At 40.9% G+C, this 19233-nt stretch overlaps 1 protein-coding gene and 1 non-coding gene across 2 annotated transcripts; one reads left to right on the top strand and one right to left on the bottom strand.

Moving 5' to 3' along the window:
- Positions 1 to 428: 428 nt before the first annotated feature.
- Positions 429 to 16190, top strand: LNP1 (leukemia NUP98 fusion partner 1). The gene is made up of 3 exons (XM_066347139.1): positions 429 to 789; positions 7707 to 7937; positions 15073 to 16190. The coding sequence occupies exons 1-3, from the start codon at positions 625 to 627 to the stop codon at positions 15220 to 15222; spliced, it is 546 nt and encodes a 181-aa protein (XP_066203236.1). The 5' UTR covers positions 429 to 624; the 3' UTR covers positions 15223 to 16190.
- A 914-nt stretch (positions 16191 to 17104) lies between these two features.
- On the bottom strand, positions 17105 to 17207 carry LOC136380219 (U6 spliceosomal RNA). The gene has a single exon (XR_010746895.1). It is a non-coding gene; the product is annotated as a U6 spliceosomal RNA (small nuclear RNA).
- Positions 17208 to 19233: the final 2026 nt, after the last annotated feature.

Raw genomic sequence — 19233 nt, 5'->3', positions numbered from 1 at the left:
TTACACTTAAATATATAAAAATAATGTCAATTAAAGTCCTGTCCCCTTTTCCCCACGACCTGGATTTTATATCTATATCAATTTTATTTATTAGGACACTCTCTAGCTCTAGATATGACATACTAATAGCTGGCCATCTTGCAGGCTGCAGTCAATCTGTCCCCTGTGAGTGTCCCCATTTTAGAGCTGGCCTGGAGCTGACAGGCATATGATGAGGGTCACGCACTATCGTTATTGACAGATGGAGATGCCATCACATGCCACTGGCAGCCCAGCGCTGGAAAAATCAGGCAGTGGCCCGTGCTTCCCACCCTGAGGCTGCCAGGCACCGCCTGGCACTGGAAGGATTAGAAAGCTTCTCGGTTTAAAAAGGCAGAGGAAGGGGAGGGGAATGTGGGCTGGACAATTTATAAATAGACATTGTCGGAGGCTGCCCGATGGTGAAGGCGTTGTTTAGTAAATCTTTCTCCTTTAAGGGTCCCGTGATCGGAGACCCCCTTGAAAAGACCAGCGTCTTTTTGGTGTTCGTGGGAGATTGTAGGTTTCATCAAGTCCGCTGAGTTGGATGCTATTTCTCTCTGCCAGATTTAGGGACAGGCCTTGGATATTTTGAATCGCTTTTACATGGAGCACAAAGATGACAATGATGATGGGGGTGATGAGGTGTCTTTTGCCAAATGGATGAGCAGCTTCTGGGGTCACAGCTGGACAGAGGAGGATGAGCGACGACCCCGGGACCGCCACGGACCACGAGACGCCAGCCGCAGGAAAGCCTCGCTGCCCTGCTCAGTGAGTTGTGATCGGGAGCTGGGGCGAGCTGAACTGGGGGGGGGGGTCCCCTTAGGTAATTTTTGAAGAGTCCTTCTGTATAAAGTTTTCTTTGAATGAAAATGAGTATAGTACTCCCAAATCTTTTTATAGCCACAGAAATACCTTTTATTATTTTGTCTTGTCCTCCAAGGGACCTGATTTTCTTCTATTAGGTAATGATTTCTTCATTTTTAGTAACCTGAGATATCTTTCCCTTCTATTCAGAGCTCCGGGTAGATAAACCTGAGAGAGTCCTACCGCGTGACAATATAATTCAAGTAAAAGGGAAGAAACTTGATGTCACGGTCAGTTTGTGTAGCCTCAGTGTGGATCAGTGTGATTTCCAATAGTCTTTGGCAATATTGAAAATAGCCTCACTGTTCGGTGACTTCTAAGGAACTGGGGAGTCTCAACAATAAATCACTCCTTTTGATACATGGGGTGCACTTTTTATTCTGGTTCCCATTTGGTTTCCTGATGGGAGAGGGAGATAACATTCTCCCATCCTCAGCACTACTTTGGCGTGGCTGGGCAGCGTACCTAGTGTCCCGAGAGTAAGCTGTGAGTGGGAGAGTTCCCGAGAGGGGAATGGGTGGGCGTGGCGAGGTACAGGGTGGGCGTGGCGAGGTACCCACTCGGCCGCAGGTGCAAACAGGGTTCTCTCTTCTACTGCGAGGCTGGATGACTCCACAGTAGACGTGTATGTCCTCTGATTCGCAGTTACACTGGGATAATACAGCTCTTCTTTTTGGCAAGTCACTTAGAATTCCAGTTAGCAGAGAATCCTCCCTACCCTCTGCTTCTGCCAACCCCAGAACCAAATCAGTTTTGGGGTAATGTTATTTTATTTTATTTTTAGTTCTAGAGTTCTCAAATGCAGCCTCCCGTATTCCCAGGGGTCAGCAAGTGGACGAATGATACCTTTTTGAGACATAAATATTTGAAAATAGATCCCTTATCAAATGTATATATACGCAAGGACAAAAGGCAAGCTTTAACACCTCTTTGAACTTCAGGTTCCTTAAATGAGAAAGAAAAGAGATTGTCCTGGATGGTTCTGAGAGCCCTTCTTGCTCTAACTTGCCATGATTCTGTTGTAAAATAAACACCTACTTATCACACTTGTTTTGATCTCTTATGTTCCACATCAAGTGAGATATTCATAATGTGTGAGCCAGGGGCGTGATTAGTTTCCAGTTTCCAGATAATGTGAACCAGGAAGAAACAAGGAGGAAAAAACCTGTGATTTACTATTTATCACAACAGCCCTTTGGAGCCACAGGAAATATGAGAACAAAGGAAGGTACATGACATAAAATGTAATTTCTTAAATAAATGTTACTATCTACTAGACTTTAAAACCTGAGATAATCTATTGTATTTGAAGACTCAATTTACAGGTTGCAATTTTTTTTTTTTTTTTTTTTTGCCTTAAACTATTGGGGAAGCCAGAATTTGTTAGGTACAATATTTCTAAATGGTGTCCACATATCTTTTTTGGGTCATGCTGGCTTTGAACATTTGCCTGAATTAATCTGTTTAGATTCTCCGAGTCAACAATGAATTCCATAATTATCAGGCTAACATGCAGAAAGCATGTGTTCATTTAAGGAGACGAGGCATGGAGCAAAAACGACAGGCTGACTGAATAGAGCAGAGAGAGCACCAACATGGAACACAGACCAGGGGACCCAGGGGGATGTGGGCAGAGCACTGGAGAGTAGGCAGTTTGGTTCTTAATCTCTCTTTACACAATTTTGTGTATTTGTGAAGATAATCTGTAACTGGATACATAACTCTAAGATGTGTTCAAATTTTTCTTATGTTAGAGATTTGAGAACAATTAGGTATTTAATTTTTGTGTTTGGTTTTGAGGTTAATGAAAATAACTTCAAAAGAAGAACTCACTCTTAACCTTATCTTCTTTCTTCTCTCCCCACTGTCCCAGTCTAAGTCTCTTCCCTCTCATTACCTGTGAATAACGTCATTATTATCACACACATAGGAGAAAAGAGTTTTCCCCTTCTTTCTTATTTGAATATAATATGGCTTTTAGTCTCATGATTTTTAATAAATTATAGTGATGGAGTATTAATTCATTCAACATGTTTATTGAACACCTACTATGTGCCAGGCATTGTACAAGGCACATTAGGATTATACGGTGAAAGGAGACATACATGGTCTCCAGACTTGTGACACTTCAGTCTGGCAGAAATACAAATCTGACAGAAAAAATGAGGTGTTGGCAAAGGGTTAAAGCTGAGTCCTTCGCAGAGAATACTGTTTTTCAACCGGAATCATTATGATCTGTGATTGCTGATTTAAAGTGAATAAAAAATTCATCTTTATTGTTTTGGTTGTGCTCGGTTGAAAAAAAATTTAATATGATATCTCTCTCATTACTGAACTGAGCTACTCTTTCCTGCCATCATCCCGTGAATACAAACTTGAAGTAAAGTGACTTTGGTATCTCTTATTTACTTTATTTATTTATTTATTTATTTATTTATTTTTGTATTTTTCTGAAGCTGGAAATGGGGAGAGACAGTCAGACAGACTCCCGCATGCGCCCGACCGGGATCCACCCAGCACGCCCACCAGGGGCTACGCTCTGCCCCTCTGGGGCGTTGCTCTGCCGTGACCAGAGCCACTCTAGCGCCTGGGGCAGAGGCCAAGGAGCCATCCCCAGCGCCCGGGCCATCCTTGCTCCAATGGAGCCTCGGCTGCGGGAGGGGAAGAGAGAGACAGAGAGGAAGGAGTGGGGGGGGGTGGAGAAGCAAATGGGCGCTTCTCCTATGTGCCCCGGCTGGGAATCGAACCCGGGTCCCCCGCATGCCAGGCCGACGCTCTACCGCTGAGCCAACTGGCCAGGGCCTACTCTATTTATTGAAAGTGGAGCTCTAATACTTAGTCTATTCAGATTTCTAGGCATCTTCTCTTTCAGCTCATGGTTCTCTCAGTGTCGCTTTATATAGTTTGGGCCTAGTAGAAGGAAGGATTAAGCTAATGAAAGACTCTTTGAGGAGGTACTGAGTTCACTGGCCAGGGCTCGGTTAACTCCAGATGGACTTTCTCAGTGCTCCTTCTCTGCTCCAAGGTAGGCAAAATATGTGTCTGCCCACGTGGCATCATTTGAGGGGATGGGGGGATACAAAGTAAGTCTCTACCTACCTTCACCTAAGGTTTTTTTTTCATTTGTTTTTTTAAAAATCACCTTTTCATCCACCTTCTAATTTCTCTTCATATTCTCAATTTAAAAGAGTAGAAAGGCCCTGGCTGGTTGGCTAAGTGGTAGAGCGTCAACCCGGTGTGTGGAAGTCCCAGGTTCAATTTCCGGTCAGGGCACACGGGGGAAGTGACCATCTGCTTCTCTACCTTTTTCCCTTCTCTCTCTTCCCCTCCCACAGCCATAGCTTGATTGGCTCAAGCAAGTTGGCCTCAGGCGCTGAGGATGGCTCCATGGCCTCCACCTCGGGTACTAAAAAATGGCAACAGCCTCAGATGGGCAGAACATCGCCCTGTAGTGGGCTTGCTGGGTGAATCTTGGTCGGGGCACATGCAGGAGTCTGTCTCTCTGCCTCCTACACAGAAGTCTTCCACTAGTCCTACCAGCTACCCCAACACCTCTTCAAATAGACACAATTTTACCCTGTTACACCCTCTCATTGCACCTTAAACCTTTGTATCATTGGCCAAAGAAGCAAGAGCATGCCCTATTTGTTCCATATCTACCATCTATGCAGACATAAGCTCCAAGATGGGCACACTCTTCCTGTTTTCTCCCCAACAATTTATAGCACCAACTAGCATAAAAGGACTTATATATAATATATATACATATATATACAGATTGATCTCATGTATCTTAGTGCTTTACAAATATTTAACCATATTTCTGATTATTCATTGACAGTAAGTTTTTAGGCATGTGCATTAGTTTGTTTAGATTCCCATAACAAGATACCACAGACTGGGTGGCTTGAAGAACAGAAATTTATTTTCTCACAGATCTGGAGGAGGTTGGAAGTCCAAAATCAAGGAGTCGGCAGATTTGGTTTCTTCTGAGGCCTTCTGCCTTGGCTTATAGACAGCCACCTTCTCATTGTGTCCTCAATTGGCTTTTCTCTGTGTGAACAAATCCCTGGCGTTTCTCTGTGTGTCCAAATTTCCTCTTCTATTAGGATACCAGTCAGACTGGATTAGGGCCTACCCTATGGCCTCATTTTAACTTCATCTTTAAAGGTTCGACCTCCAAATGCTGTTACTCACATTCTGAGTTACTCACATAGAGCTTCAATATGGGAACTGGTGAGGGAAGGCACAATTCAGCCCATAACAACATTCAACAGATGGATCCAAGGAGGGAAATCGTTTAAGCCTCCTGACATGTTTTACCGATGGCTTTTTAGGAAGGTGTGTACCTCTATAGTCCTATCAGCCAGGAATGGCAAGCCCGTCTCCCTCCACTCTTGCCACTATTGGTATAATTTAAAAACTTTTTATTTTATTTTTTTGCTAACCTGAATGGCAAAATTATACCTTATTCCATTTTATATAACCTTTCACTACCAAAAAGGATAAACAGTTTTACCATTTGGTCTTTCTAATTCCATTTTTTATATATTTATTAATCCAATATATATTTAATAAACTAATGTTATAAATAAGGAAAGGTGTTGCATAGTCTGGCATTCCCATAGCGAATGAAATGTAGCCCTTGATGTCATGGAACATACAAGCTAACGGAAGAGAGACTTGTAACAAAACTCCCCAAATTATTGATTACAGTTGTGATAAGTGGGAATATGAGAAAGGAAAAGTAGCCTGACCAGGTGGTAGTGCAGTGGATAGAGCATCGGACTGGGATGTGGAGGACCCAGGTTCAAGACCCTGAGGTCACCAGCTTGAGCGCAGGCTCATCTGGTTTGAGCAAAGCTCACCAGCTTGGGCCCAAGGTCACTGGCTTGAGCAAGGGGTTACTCAGTCTGCTGAAGGCCCAAGGTCAAGGCACATATGAGAAAGCAATCAATGAACAACTAAGGTGTCGCAGCAAAAAACTGATGATTGATGCTTCTCATCTCTCTCTGTTCCTGTCTGTCTGTCCCTATCTATCCCTCTCTGTGACTCTCACTCTGTCTCTGTAAAAAAAAAAAAAAAAAAAAAAAAAAGCCCTGGCCGGTTGGCTCAGCGGTAGAGCATTGGCCTAGCGTGTGGAGGACCCGGGTTCGATTCCCGGCCAGGGCACACAGGAGAAGCGCCCATTTGCTTCTCCACCCCTCCACCGCGCTTTCCTCTCTGTCTCTCTCTTCCCCTCCCGCAGCCAAGGCTCCATTGGAGCAAAGATGGCCCCGGGCGCTGGGGATGGCTCTGTGGCCTCTGCCTCAGGCGCTAGAGTGGCTCTGGTCGCAACATGGCCACGCCAGCATGGGCAGAGCATCACCCCCTGGGGGGCAGAGCATCGCCCCATGGTGGGCGTGCCGGGTGGATCCCGGTCGGGCGCATGTGGGAGTCTGTCTGACTGTCTCTCCCTGTTTCCAGCTTAAGAAAAATGAAAAAAAAAAAAAAAAAAAAAAAGAATAGATTGGTGTTCCTGTCTCTCTCTCTCTCTCTCTCTCTCTCTCTCTCTTCCTCTCTGGTTAAAATAAAAAAAAAAAAATAAAGAGAAAGGAGAAGTATGAGATCCCAGGAGAACATATAACGGACCTGAACTGATCAGGTTGGTGGGAAAGGTTTTCCGGGGATATGCAGTTTGGGTGGTGACTGAAGGATGATTAGCTACTAGCAAGGTAAATGTGGTTGGTGAGGCCACAGGCAGGAAGATCAAAGGGAAACTGGGAGGGTACAGTGGTAGAAAGACAGAGGAAAGAGTGTTTCCACAAGGGCCCTAAGGGCAACTGAGTTGAATGCTACTGAATTAATCAAGACCAAAATGTGCCCAGAACTTGGCAACATTGAGACCAATATCATGATCAAAATTAGTTGTGGGTGCAAAAGCTAGATTGGAGTGGGTTGGTGAGTGAGAGAAATGAGAGAGCAAGTGTCACAATTTTTTCAAGTTCTTTCTTCTGTTTTTCCCTTGATAATTTTCCAATATGATTTTAACACTGATGTCATTGTATTACATGCCCTCTATGTTTCTCTGTTTGTATGCAAGATATATTATGTATTGAAAGGATATTTATTAAACATTAGTAACATGTAGCACATGTTTTTGGATCTTGTCTACTATTTAATTTTAAGTTGGTTTTTATAAAAATTGATTTGAGAAAGGGGGAAGAGAGCAAGAGAAAGAGAGAGAAAAATACTGATTTGTTGTTCTAGTTATTTATGCATTCACTAGTTGACTCCTTTATGTGCCCTGACCAAGGATCGAACCTGCAACCTTGGCACATTGGAACAATGTTTCAAGTAACTGAGCTACCTGGCTAGGGCTAATTTTAAGTTGTTCTTGTTGTACATCAGCTTTATTTTTACATAGTTAAATGAATTTTTTACCTTATGACTTCTCCCATTGCTCTCTGCTTAGAAATTCTTTCTTTGTACCTAAATAATATAAACATTCATTTTTATATTATTCTTTGAAAATTTACAGCTTCGTTAAATTGTATTTATAATTTTGGAATTTACTTATACATATAAATTCAAGGTTTGGAATGCTTGATTATGTGCCCTAATGGTGGAGGAGAAATGTAGCAAATCTTGGGATGTTCTACTTAACATTTTAACCAATTGATTCTATTGCTCCATTGTAGAAGAAAGGTCCTACTAATGAAAATGATGAAATTACAGTTCAACATGTGATTTGTTTAGTTACTAATCTATGGATATTCTGTCTCTGTGCTAATATCATGTAGTGTCTTTATATTGTAATCATTTTTGTTTTATATTTCCAGTTTCCTGTGCTTCCCAGAGTCAAATCATCTGACAGCCATCCAAGAAGGCATTCTCATCAGGGCCACGAATTCCAATGCTGTACTCACATGAAGGAATGCGAAAAAAGCTCAGAGGATAGGTCATTCAAGGAGCCACTGGAGTCAAGAAGAAGATCCCATTCCAAAATTCAGGCATTTTCAGAGTCTTTTGAACAACAACTGTCCTTTAGAACCAACCGCTCTGTCTCTTTGGTATGTAATGGAATTATTGAATATTTAAGCCACATTAGAAAAGGAAAATTAAAGGGTGCCTCCTCCCCAAATTTGAGAAGACCAAATCTAACTTCTTAATTTACAGCTTGGTGATGATAGTTCTGAAAAGCAATTCTTTCTTTTACATAGTTCAGATGTACAGAAGATTTTCTAATTATTATTTTTATTGAAAGCATCTGGTGTAGGAAGAATTCCTAGAGGACCATTAGTGGAAAGTTTTTGCTATCAAAGTCCTCTAATTCTTTGAGACTGCTTTCATCACCCTTATTATAAATAATTGTGACTCATTCTCCTTTCACTGTATGGAGAAGAGAAAAACCGCTCCTACTGCTCCTATGCAGTATTTAATCCAGTAGCAGGTAGTCTATGATGGTGTCATATTCTCCTGTACTTTTATTTATTTATTTATTTATAAAATGGAATTTAATAGGGTGACACTGATCAATAAGAGTACATAGGTTTCAGGCAAACATTTCTATAGCATTAGAACTGTTGACTGTATTGTGTGCCTATCACCCAAAGTCAAATCACTTTTCATCACTGTATGTTTGTACCTCTTTACTCCCCTTTCCCATCCTCCTTCCCTTGGTAACCACTTCACTTGAAGTCAGAGTAATGGTGGCATGAGAGATACTCTTGCTCTCTCCTCTTGAAATTTCAACAAATTGAACAGCTATAACACAGCAAAAGAATCCCAGGTGGGCTTGTAGGCTTGCCTGAAAATATCTGCTCATGAAACTGACTAAAGGTGGAAAGGGTTGAGAAAGGGGATAGAAGACAAGACATACTTGCAGTCGGGCTTTAGAGAGGGGAGAAACCTGGAGTGAGTGGACTTTTGCAAAGAGGAGTGGAGAGATTAGGGGGCACTTGGGGAGATGTGAAGCCAAAGTGACAGCATAATGAAGGGTCACTGCCAGCATTCCTGTGGTCTAAGTACAGCTCACACTCAGCACAGTGACAGAGAAAAACAAAGTGTGGCTACCCAAGTCCCAGATCCCACCTCCATCCCTTCATGGGGTATGGAGAGTGACAGAGACGTACCCCATAGCTAGTTCTACAGTACAACTCTCTCCCCTGAAGAAAAGAAGTGCTCTGTGTCTGGTCCCCTGGTCTGTTGAGACATGAAGAGGAGCATTGGAAGGCTTGAGATTGCTATATATAAAGCCATAAAGCCCTCACAACATGCCCTACCCATCATCCTGAGAGCAACATTTCAGTGGAGGTCAGCCCAGAAATATCACATAATTAATTCTTATACTCCAGTGTCACAATTGGAAAATAAAGAGAAAAGAAAAACTTCAGAACTGAATTTTTTCCCTCTCTTCTCTTTATTCTTTTGAATTTTTTTATCACTATTTTATATTTTTATTTTGGTGGGTATTTTGTTTGTTTTTTATTTATTGGTTTTGGTTTTCTCTGTTTTCTGTGGTTTTTCTCTTTTACTTTTTATTATTTTAAAAATGGTTTTCTTTTTATTTTATTGTATTTTTTACTTTTACTTTTACTTTTCTTGTAGTTGTTTTTTGTTTGATTTCTTAACAATACCACTCTCAAATGCTATCAAGGATGAAGAAAGCTAATACCATGGCTACACATAAGAGAGACGTAGTTCAGAAAGAAAATGAAAAATCTCCAGAAAGCAATCTCAATTACATGAAAACCTTGAAAGTACTCATGAGATGTGAGAAAACACTGATAGACAATTTAAAGAACCCAGAAAACAAATTAATGAACAATTTGAATACTTCACCAAGGAGATTGAAACTTTAAAAACAGAGATGAAGAACTCTATACATGAATTGAAAAATAAGGTAGCAAGTTTAAATAATAGAACAGGCCAGATAGAGGAGAGAATCAGTGACATTGAAAAAAGGCAACTAGAGATGCTACAAAGAGAAGAGAGACTCACACACTTTAAAAAATGAGAGAGCTCTATGAGAATCGTCTTACTCCATCAAAAAGAGCAATATAAGAATAGTGGGTATATCAGAAGAAGAAGAGAGGGAGAAGGGAATGAAGAGCTTATTAAGACAAATAATTGACGAAAACTTCCCAACCTATGGAAAGACTTAGACCTTCGAATCCAAGAAGCAAACAGAATGCCAAGTTACTTCAACCCAGATAGACCTTCTCCAAGGTACATTGTAATGAAACTGTCAATAAAACTGTCATTCTTTCAATGACATAGAAAGAATCCTCAAGGCAGTCAGGAAAGGAAGAAGATAACATAAAAGAAGGCCCATTAGGTTATCAATGGACTTCTCAGCAGAAATTCTACATGCCAGAAGAGAGTGGACTCAAACATTAAAAGGACCAAAAGAAAGGAATTACCAGCCAAGAACACTATATCCATCAAAGTTATTCTTCAAATATGAAGGAGAAATAAAAACTTTTGCAGAACTACAGAAGCTGAGAGAATTTATCACTAGAAACCCCCACTGCAGAAAATATTCAAGGGGGTTATTCTGCTTGATACAAAGAACAAAGCAAAACAAAACCACAAGGCCCCATCACAGTTACATATAAACAAGGACAATCTGTGACAACAAAAACATAAAAAGGAAGTGGATAAAGGTCTGAAGTAGCTAAGGAGGATGGAGTGCAGAAGCACTCATAAGACACAGAACTCTAGTATATATAAAACATTTTTTCTAAATAACCTAATGGTAACCACCCACAAAAAAACCAAAACTGAAATCCATAGCTTAAAAAAGAGGAAATAAAGGAAGCATGGAATATCACCAACAAAAGCAACTGACAGACACACAAAGGAAAAGAACTAAAGGAGACAGAGCTACCAGAAAACAAAACATAAATGGCTATAGGAAATCCTCATATGTCAAAATTACTCTAAGTGTAAATGAACTAAACTAACCATAAAGAGGCACAGAGGAGCAGATTGAATCAAAAAGCAAAACCCAACCATGAAAAAAAGTAGACTCAAAGTGAAAGATTGGAAAACAATTCTCCAAGCAAATAATGTAGCCATGTTTATATGTGACAATACTGAGTTCAAGACAACAAAAGTAACAAGAGACAAAGATGGACATTTCATAATGGTAAAGGGGACACTGGATCAAGAAGACACAACACTTCATAATATATATACACTGAATCAGGGAGCACCAAAGTATATAAAGCATCTACACATATAAAAATAGGATCTGAAAAAAAAATGCAATCATAGTCTGACTGGTGGTGGTACAGTGGATAGAGTTGACCTGGGACACTGAGGACCCAGGTTTAAAATCCTGAGGTTCCTGGCTTGAGTGTGGGTTCATCCAGCTTAAGCAAAGGCTCACCAGTTTAGCACAGGGTCACTGGCTAGAGTGTGGGATCATTGTCATGATCCCATGGTTACTGGCTTGAGCCGAAGGTTGCTAGCTTGAACAAGGGGTCACTGGCTTGGCTGGAGCACCCCTATCCAGGCACGTATGAGAGTCAATCAATGAACAACTAAGTGATGCAACTATGAGTTGATGTTTCTCATCTCTCTTCCTTCCTGTCTTTCTATCTCTCTGTCTTTGTCTCTTTCTCATTAAACAACAACAGCAACAACAACAAAAATGTCATTATAGTTGGAGACCTCAACACACCATTGATGATTTTTCCAAACAGGAAATCAATAAAGAAATATTGGCCTTAAACTACACACCAAGCCAAATGGACATAATAGACCCTACAGAACATTTTATTCCAGAATAGATTATACATTCTTTCCCAGTGTGCATGGAACAGTCTCAAGGATAGATCATATGTTGGGCCACAAAACTAACCTCAACAAATTTAAGAAGGCTGAAATTATACCAAGCATATTCTCTGACCATAAGGCTTTGAAATTAGAATTTAACTGCAAAAAGGAACTAAAGAAACCCACAAAAATATGGAAATTAAACAATATACTTCTAAAAAATGACTGGGTGAAAGGAAAAATAAAAGCAGAGATCAAATATATATATATACAAACAAGAACGACAACACGACATATAAAAACTTTAGGGATGCAGCAAAAGCAGTAATAAGAGGGTAGTTTATATCACTACAAGCTGAAGTCAAGAAACAAGACATATCCCAAGTAAACAACCTAACATCACATCTGAAAGAACTAGAAAGAGAAGAACAAAGGCAGCTGAAAGTCAGCAGAAGAAAGAAAATAGTAAAAATTAGAGCAGAACTAAATGAAATAGACTATAAAAATCTATAGAGATATTAAGACAACAAAGAGATAGTTCTTTGAAAAGATTGATAAAATTGGCAAACCCCTGGCTAGACTGACTAAAGAAAAAAGAGAAAGGATGCATGTAAACAAAATCTGAAATGAAAGAGCAAAAATGACGACAGACATCAGAGATATACAAAGGATCCCACTAGAATACTATGAAAGATTATATGCCACCCAATTCAACAACATAAAAGAAATGGATAAGTTCCTAGAACAATACAATCTTTCTAGACTGAGTCACAAAGAAGTGGAAAACCTAAATAGACCCATAAGCAGAGAGGAAGTAGAAACAACTATTAAAAACCTCCCCCAAAATAAAAGTCCAGGACCAGATGGCTACTCTAGTGAATTCTACCAAACAATCAAAGATTTGGTACCTATCCTTCTAAAAATCTTCCAAAAAACAGAAGAAGAAGCAATGCTTCTTAACACATTTTATGAGGTCAACATAACCCCAGAGGCAGATTTAACAGTGAGTGCACTGGGCGTGTGCCCTGGGCCCTGACTTTTGAAGGGTCCCACAAAACCCCAACTTTATACTTTTTCTAATGACACCAAGCTTGGTTTCAGATGTGCAATTTTAACATTAATAGCACATAATACTTTTTATTTATTTAAAAATATGGTTAACATGTATTTTTATTTTCCCTGTCTCTTTTTTTTAAGGGGCCTCATATTTTCTTCTGCACCTGGGGCCTCAACTGACCTTAATCCACTTCTGCATAACCCCAATATCAAAATCTGGCAAGGACAACACAAAAAAAGAAAACTATGGACCAATATATCTAATGAATACTTATACAAAAATCCTACAGAAAATACGAGCAAATTGAATACAATAATACATTACAAAAATAATATGTCATGAGCAAGAGGGATTCATTCCAAGAGCACAAGGATGGTTCAACAAATTGATTAATGTAATACACCACATCAACAAAACAAAGGACAAAGATCCATCAATAGGTACAGAAAAGGCATTCAATAAGGTACAATATCCATTTATGTTTAAAACACCCACTCACCACTGTGTAAGTTCACTTGATAAGCATTTAGGGTTCCTCAACATTTTTAGATCAAATGGAGGAGGGGGTAAACAATGATTTTTCTTTCTTTCTTTTTTTTAAATTTTATTTATTGTTGTTAGAGAAGAAAGGAGGGAGAGAAACATTAATTTTTTGTTCCACTTATTTATACATTTGTTGGTTGATTCTTGTATGTGCCCTGATTGAACCACTAACCTTGGCATATCGGGATGGCATTCTAACCAACTGAGCCACCTGTCCAGGATTATTTCTTTACTTTAAAAAAGAGAAGTGAAAATAGGTATCATTCCTACATTTATTAATGCCTTTTTTTTTTGTCAGTAATTCCTTTGAAAGGCACTCCCTGACCATGGAAACTAAAGAAGCAACACCTCTCCCCCATTGTTTTCTATCATATTATCCTATCATTGCACTCATCACTATTTCTTATTCTTTTGTCTCCTGTTAAACTTGTTGATTAATTGCCTGTCTCTCTCCACGTAGGTATAAAACATAGGAAGCTGGGTCTCTGTAGTTAGTGTATCTCCTGATACCAGTGAATATGGACCCTTGGGTAACCTGTTGGGGACTGTTAATATGTTTGGATGTAATTTTGACATTTCAGTCTTTACAGAGCCCTCTTCAGTCTTTTTTTTTTTTAATTTCTTTTTATTTTTCCAAAGCTAGAAACGGGGAGAGACCGTCAGACAGACTCCCGCATGCGCCCGACCGGGATCCACCTGGCACGCCCACCAGGGGGCGATGCTCTACCCACCAGGGGGCGATGATCTGCCCCTCTGGGGGCGTTGCGACCAGAGCCACTCTAGCACCTGGGGCAGAGGCCAAGGAGCCATCCCCAGCGCCTGGGCCATCTTTGCTCCAATGGAGCCTCGGCTGCGAGAGGGGAAGAGAGAGACAGAGAGGAAGGAGAGGGGGAGGGGTGGAGAAGCAGATGGGTGCTTCTCCTGTGTGCCCTGGCCGGGAATCGAACCTGGGACTTCTGCACGCCAGGCCGACGCTCTACCACTGAGCCAACCAGCCAGGGCAAGTCCTCTTCAGTCTTTACAGAGTCCTCATATGAAAACTAGTGCAGGCCCTAGTCGGTTGGCTCAGTGGTAGAGCGTCAGCCTGGCGTTCAGGAGTCCTGGGTTCAATTTCCGGCCAGGGCACACAGGAGAAGCGCCCATCTTCTTCTCTACCCCTCCCCCTCTCCTTCCTCTCTGTCTCTCTCTTCCCCTCCTGCAGCCAAGGCTTCATTGGAGCAAAGTTGGCCTGGGTGCTGAGGATGGCTCTGTGGCCTCTGCCTCAGGTGCTAGAATGGCTTTGGTTGCAACAGAGTGACACCCCAGATGGGCAGAGCATCGCCCCCTGGTGGGTGTGCCGGGTGGATCCCGGTCAGGCACATGTGGGAGTCTGTCTGACTGCCTCCCCATTTCCAACTTCAGAAAAATACAAAAAAAAAAAAAAGAAAAGAAAACTAGTGCAAACACTACGGTTAGTATAATTTAAGGGAGTAGACATAGGAAGATTAGAATCATTGCATGTAGGATTCACTTACATTTCTTTTCAAAAAAACACCTGGAGACTATTAATTTCATCATTCTGTGAAATCACATGTCAGAGGCAGAATCAGAATCATGGGCTGAGTTTCCTCCATAGACCATCTGCTGATGCCCAGGCCCCTTATTCTGTTTATTTATGACTAAGGCCCTTAGCACCACCCTTAGGCTTATGCTAATTTATTACAAGAAACTAAGATGTAAAAGCCTGCTTAATAGTCGGGCCTTTCTCCATTTCTGATAATGAAAAGTGGAACATTGTCAGCCATTGGCACATTTTTATGCTTTTTAAAATCCTTTTCTTCCAGGGACCTGAGAGCAGAAAGGAAAGAAATGAAAAAGAATGCCAGCAGAAGGAAACAGGACCCCTCAAGAAAGTGGAGGAAAGAAGGAGGTGTAGGAAGGAAGAACATGGAAAAGCATACGTGGCTCCTCTCTTTGAAAAAGGACCCAAGTAGTACATTGTTTCCACATTGCACCCACACGGCTACTGTGTGTTTTGAGTCCAGTATACTAGCTGAGGGGCAGCGACTCTAAAAGATTGTCTGCTGGCCTGACCTGTGGTGGCGCAGTGGGTAAAAGGGTTGACCTGGAATGCTGAGGTCACCAGTTCGAAATCCCGGGCTTGCCTGGTCAAGGCACATATGGGAGTTGATGCTTTCTGCTCCTCCCCCCTTCTCTCTCTCTCTCTCTCTCTCTATCCTCTCTCTAACAAAGGAATACATAAAATCTAAAAAAAAAAGACTGTCTGCAGGCACTGAGTGATGGAAGTGGGCGGTTGGTGCGACTGCTTCCCAAGAAGGCTCTCATCTTAGTTGAGAGTTTGATCTGCTTTTTTTGTCCTTTTGTAAGAATAAAAAATAAAAAAAATATTTTAATAGAATAAAGTAACTCTTGTAAATGTAAAGAAAGATATTTAAAGAGCCACCCACACATCTTTATCAACCCCTCTTCCACGTCAAATCAAGTTAAATAAACGTCATTGATGTGACTCTAAATTTATTTCCTTATTAGAAGTAACTATGTAAGTATGCCTAATGGCCAGCCTTTAACTGCTAATTAACATGCCAAGTACTAGGCTGAGGTCTTCAATGCCTTACCTAAAACAATCTCCACCACTCTAAGGTGGGACCTATTCTTGCCTTCACTTGCTGGCTGAGGAAACTGATATTTAGAGAAGTTCAGGACTCACAGGTGCATGCAGTGACAGAGTAAGGGCCAGAGACCAGTTCATTCCGACTCATACTCCTACCCTAAGGCGGGGCCTCCATTTCCCCTTAGTGGTGGGTGCTGACTTAGTGTGTATGTGGTGTACGTGGGAATGAGCTGTGTGAGAAAAGCAAGAATGGGGATGATTTCCCATTTTGACTGTATGGTAGAGACTGATTCTTTGAGGTCTGCTTTATGCTCTTGGTTATAATTTTATGAGGCCATATACTTTTATATATATTTATTAATTATTTTATTGAAATATAACTGACATATAACAGTATATGTTTCAGGTGTACAGCATAATGATTTGATATAGGCATATATTGTGAAATGATCACCACAGTAAGGCTAGTTAACATCTATGACCACACATAGTTACATTAGTTTTCTTTTTAAAAACGTTTTTCCAGCCCTGGCCAGTTGGCTCAGTGGTAGAGCAATGTGCAGCATGTGGAAGTCCCAGGTTCAATTTCCGGCAGGGCACACAGCAGAAGTGACCATCTACTTCTCCACCCCTCCCCCTCCTTCTCCCCTTCTCTCTCTCTTTCTCTCTCTTGTCCCCTCCCACAGCCATGGCTCAAATAAACAAGTTGGCCCCGGGCACTGAAGATGGCTCCATGGTCTCACTTTAGGGGCTAAAATAGCTCGGTTGCTGAGCAATGGAGCAGCGGCCACAGATGGGCAGAGCATCAGCCCCAGATGAGGCTTGCTGGGTGGATTCCTGTTGGGGCACAGGTAGAAGTCTGTCTCTCTGTCCCCCTGCCTCTCACTTGATAAAAAAAGTTTTTTTTCATTGATTTGAGAGAGACAGAGAAAAAGAGAGAGACTCACAAGGAAGAGACAGAGAAGCATCAACTTGTATTTCACTTAGTTGTTTCATTTAGTTGTGCACCCATTGATTGCTTTTCATTGATGGTTTTTTGTATATGCTCTGAACAGGGATCGAACCTGTGACCTTGACTTGCTGGTATGACACCCTATTCACTGACCCACCCAGCCAGGATGCAACAATTTTTTTCCTTATGATGAGAACTTTTATGATTTACTCTCTAAGCAATCTTCAACTCTACCATAGAGTATTGTTAAGTATGGTCACCATGCTGTATATTACATCCCTTGAATTATTTAAAAAATTTGGAGCACTTCACAAATTTGTGTGTTATTCTTGCTCAGCAGCCATGTTAATCTTTGCTGTGATATTCCAATTTTAGTATGTGCTACCGAAACGAGCATTTGTTTTTCTTACTTTTCAGCTTTATTAAGGTATAAATGACAAATAAAAGTGTATATATTTTAATTGTACAGCACAGTGATTTGACATATGTACACTTCATGAAATGATTATACAATCTGGTTAATTAGCATATTGAGGCCAAATTCTATCACTATTATTTTTCTCTAGAGGACAAGACTCTGATACTCCCCTGATTTACTCTTTGTCTCTGTCTTGAATCTTTAAATGCTCAAGGGCAGCTAGTCTCCGTGTTGTCAAGAAAGACTATCTCCCCAAACTACTACTTATAACTAAGACAATAACTTATTGATTAGGTAAGATACAAACTAACTTTGACATAGGCAGTGGAAAGAAGGAAAATGAGAAGGAAAAAGAGGAACACTGAAAGAAAAGTAAAATAGTGATGATCTGTGACCGGAATTTTTTCAGTTTTTTTTTTTTTTTTGTAGTATCCTCAAATAATTTTTTTTTTAATAAATTTTTATTAATGATAATGGGATGACATTAATAAATCAGGGTACATATATTCAAAGAAAACATGTCTAGGTTATTTTGTCATTAAATTATGTTGCATACCCCTCGCCCAAAGTCAGATTGTCCTCCGCCTCCCTCTATCTAGTTCTCTGTGCCCCTCCCCCTCCCCCTAACTCTCTCCCTCCCTCCCTCCCATGTCCTTCCTCCCCCCACCCCTGGTACCTTCATCCATTCCGTGGCCTTTATACAGTTTTGGGCTTTTTACTCCTGTAAAAGACAACTTCAAGCTTTTACATGTGGCGTTAGCCTCTTATTTGCCAGCACCAAGGGAAGGGTGAGGCCTCAGCTGCCATCAGGTCTGCATTATGCTGTAGCCATGCAGTGGGGAAAACAACTGTTTTCCAAGCTTTTCTATAGGGAGTTTTCAGTCTTACCAACCCAGGTTCAGATCTGGGGACAGCCTGCTCACCGATTCTGGCTCCTACAGGAAGAGCTAGGAAGGGCTGGTCCATCCACAGAAAGAGGAGAAACTGATGGAGCTCCCTCGGCCAGTGCTGGCCGAGACAGTAGCCCCTTCCTACTCCCACCCAGACACCTGTGAATGTTCTTCCCCTCCCTGAACTCAAAAATGGCAGTCCTTGGAAAAATCATGATTAGGGATTTTATGATATATTTCATCAAACTGGGGAAAAATTTATTTTCACCATATTTTCAGGACCAGAGTACAAGGAGGAGTGGGGACTCTATGAAAATGAAGTCGCCAGCTTATGACCTTTTCCACATCACAGAACAATACTTCTCCTAACAAAAAAGGCTGACAAAGAAAAAGAATAAAAATTATCAGCCTTTTATTGTGCCTACTCAGAGATAAATATGGCTAATACTTTGGTATATGTCCTTCCAGAATATTATCCACGTATACACACACACACATATACATAAACAAACTAACTATTTTTCAGACATGAGCTCATTCAAGTTGACAGTATATTATTAACATCTCAAATTAATAAAATAATCTAGTGTGTAATTTAATGATTTCTTTCCAATAGCTTTTAAACATGCTCAATCTCTTCTATCTTAAAAACTTTCCCTGATAATACACCAGCCGGTACCACCCTTGATATCCTATGGTTATCACCTTAACTATTTTTTCTTATCAAGCAAACTTCTTGAAGAATTATGTACATGTCCCCTTTGACTTTCAGCCAGCATTAATGTGACTCCTATCCTTATACTCTATAAAAGCTGTTGACATCAAAGTCACCTATAACTTCCTTTCTGTCAAATTAATTTTAGGGAAACAACACTTTACTTTCTTCACTTGATTTTCTGGCAGCATCTGACATTGCTGGCCAACCTCCCCCTCTTGCCTGTCATGACCTATATTCTGCGTTTTCTTTCATCTCTCTAATCACTTTGGGTTGGCCTTTGGTGAGGGATTCTTTTTTTTTTTTTTTGTATTTTTTTTCTGAAGCTGGAAACGGGGAGAGACAGTCAGACAGACTCCCGCATGCGCCCGACCGGGATCCACCCGGCACGCCCACCA

This window comes from Saccopteryx leptura, chromosome 8, assembly GCF_036850995.1.
Source record: "Saccopteryx leptura isolate mSacLep1 chromosome 8, mSacLep1_pri_phased_curated, whole genome shotgun sequence".
Lineage (NCBI taxonomy): Eukaryota > Metazoa > Chordata > Mammalia > Chiroptera > Emballonuridae > Saccopteryx > Saccopteryx leptura.
Note: the sequence above shows the minus strand (reverse complement) of the source record. Positions and strands in the feature narration are given on the sequence as shown.

Coding starts and splice junctions, on each gene's coding strand:
- LNP1 (XM_066347139.1), top strand. CDS start 625: ATGGAGCACAAAGATGACAATGATGATGGGGGTGATGAGGTGTCTTTT. Junction 790..7,706: donor AAGCCTCGCTGCCCTGCTCA/GTGAGTTGTGAT, acceptor TTATATTTCCAG/TTTCCTGTGCTTCCCAGAGT. Junction 7,938..15,072: donor CCAACCGCTCTGTCTCTTTG/GTATGTAATGGA, acceptor CTTTTCTTCCAG/GGACCTGAGAGCAGAAAGGA.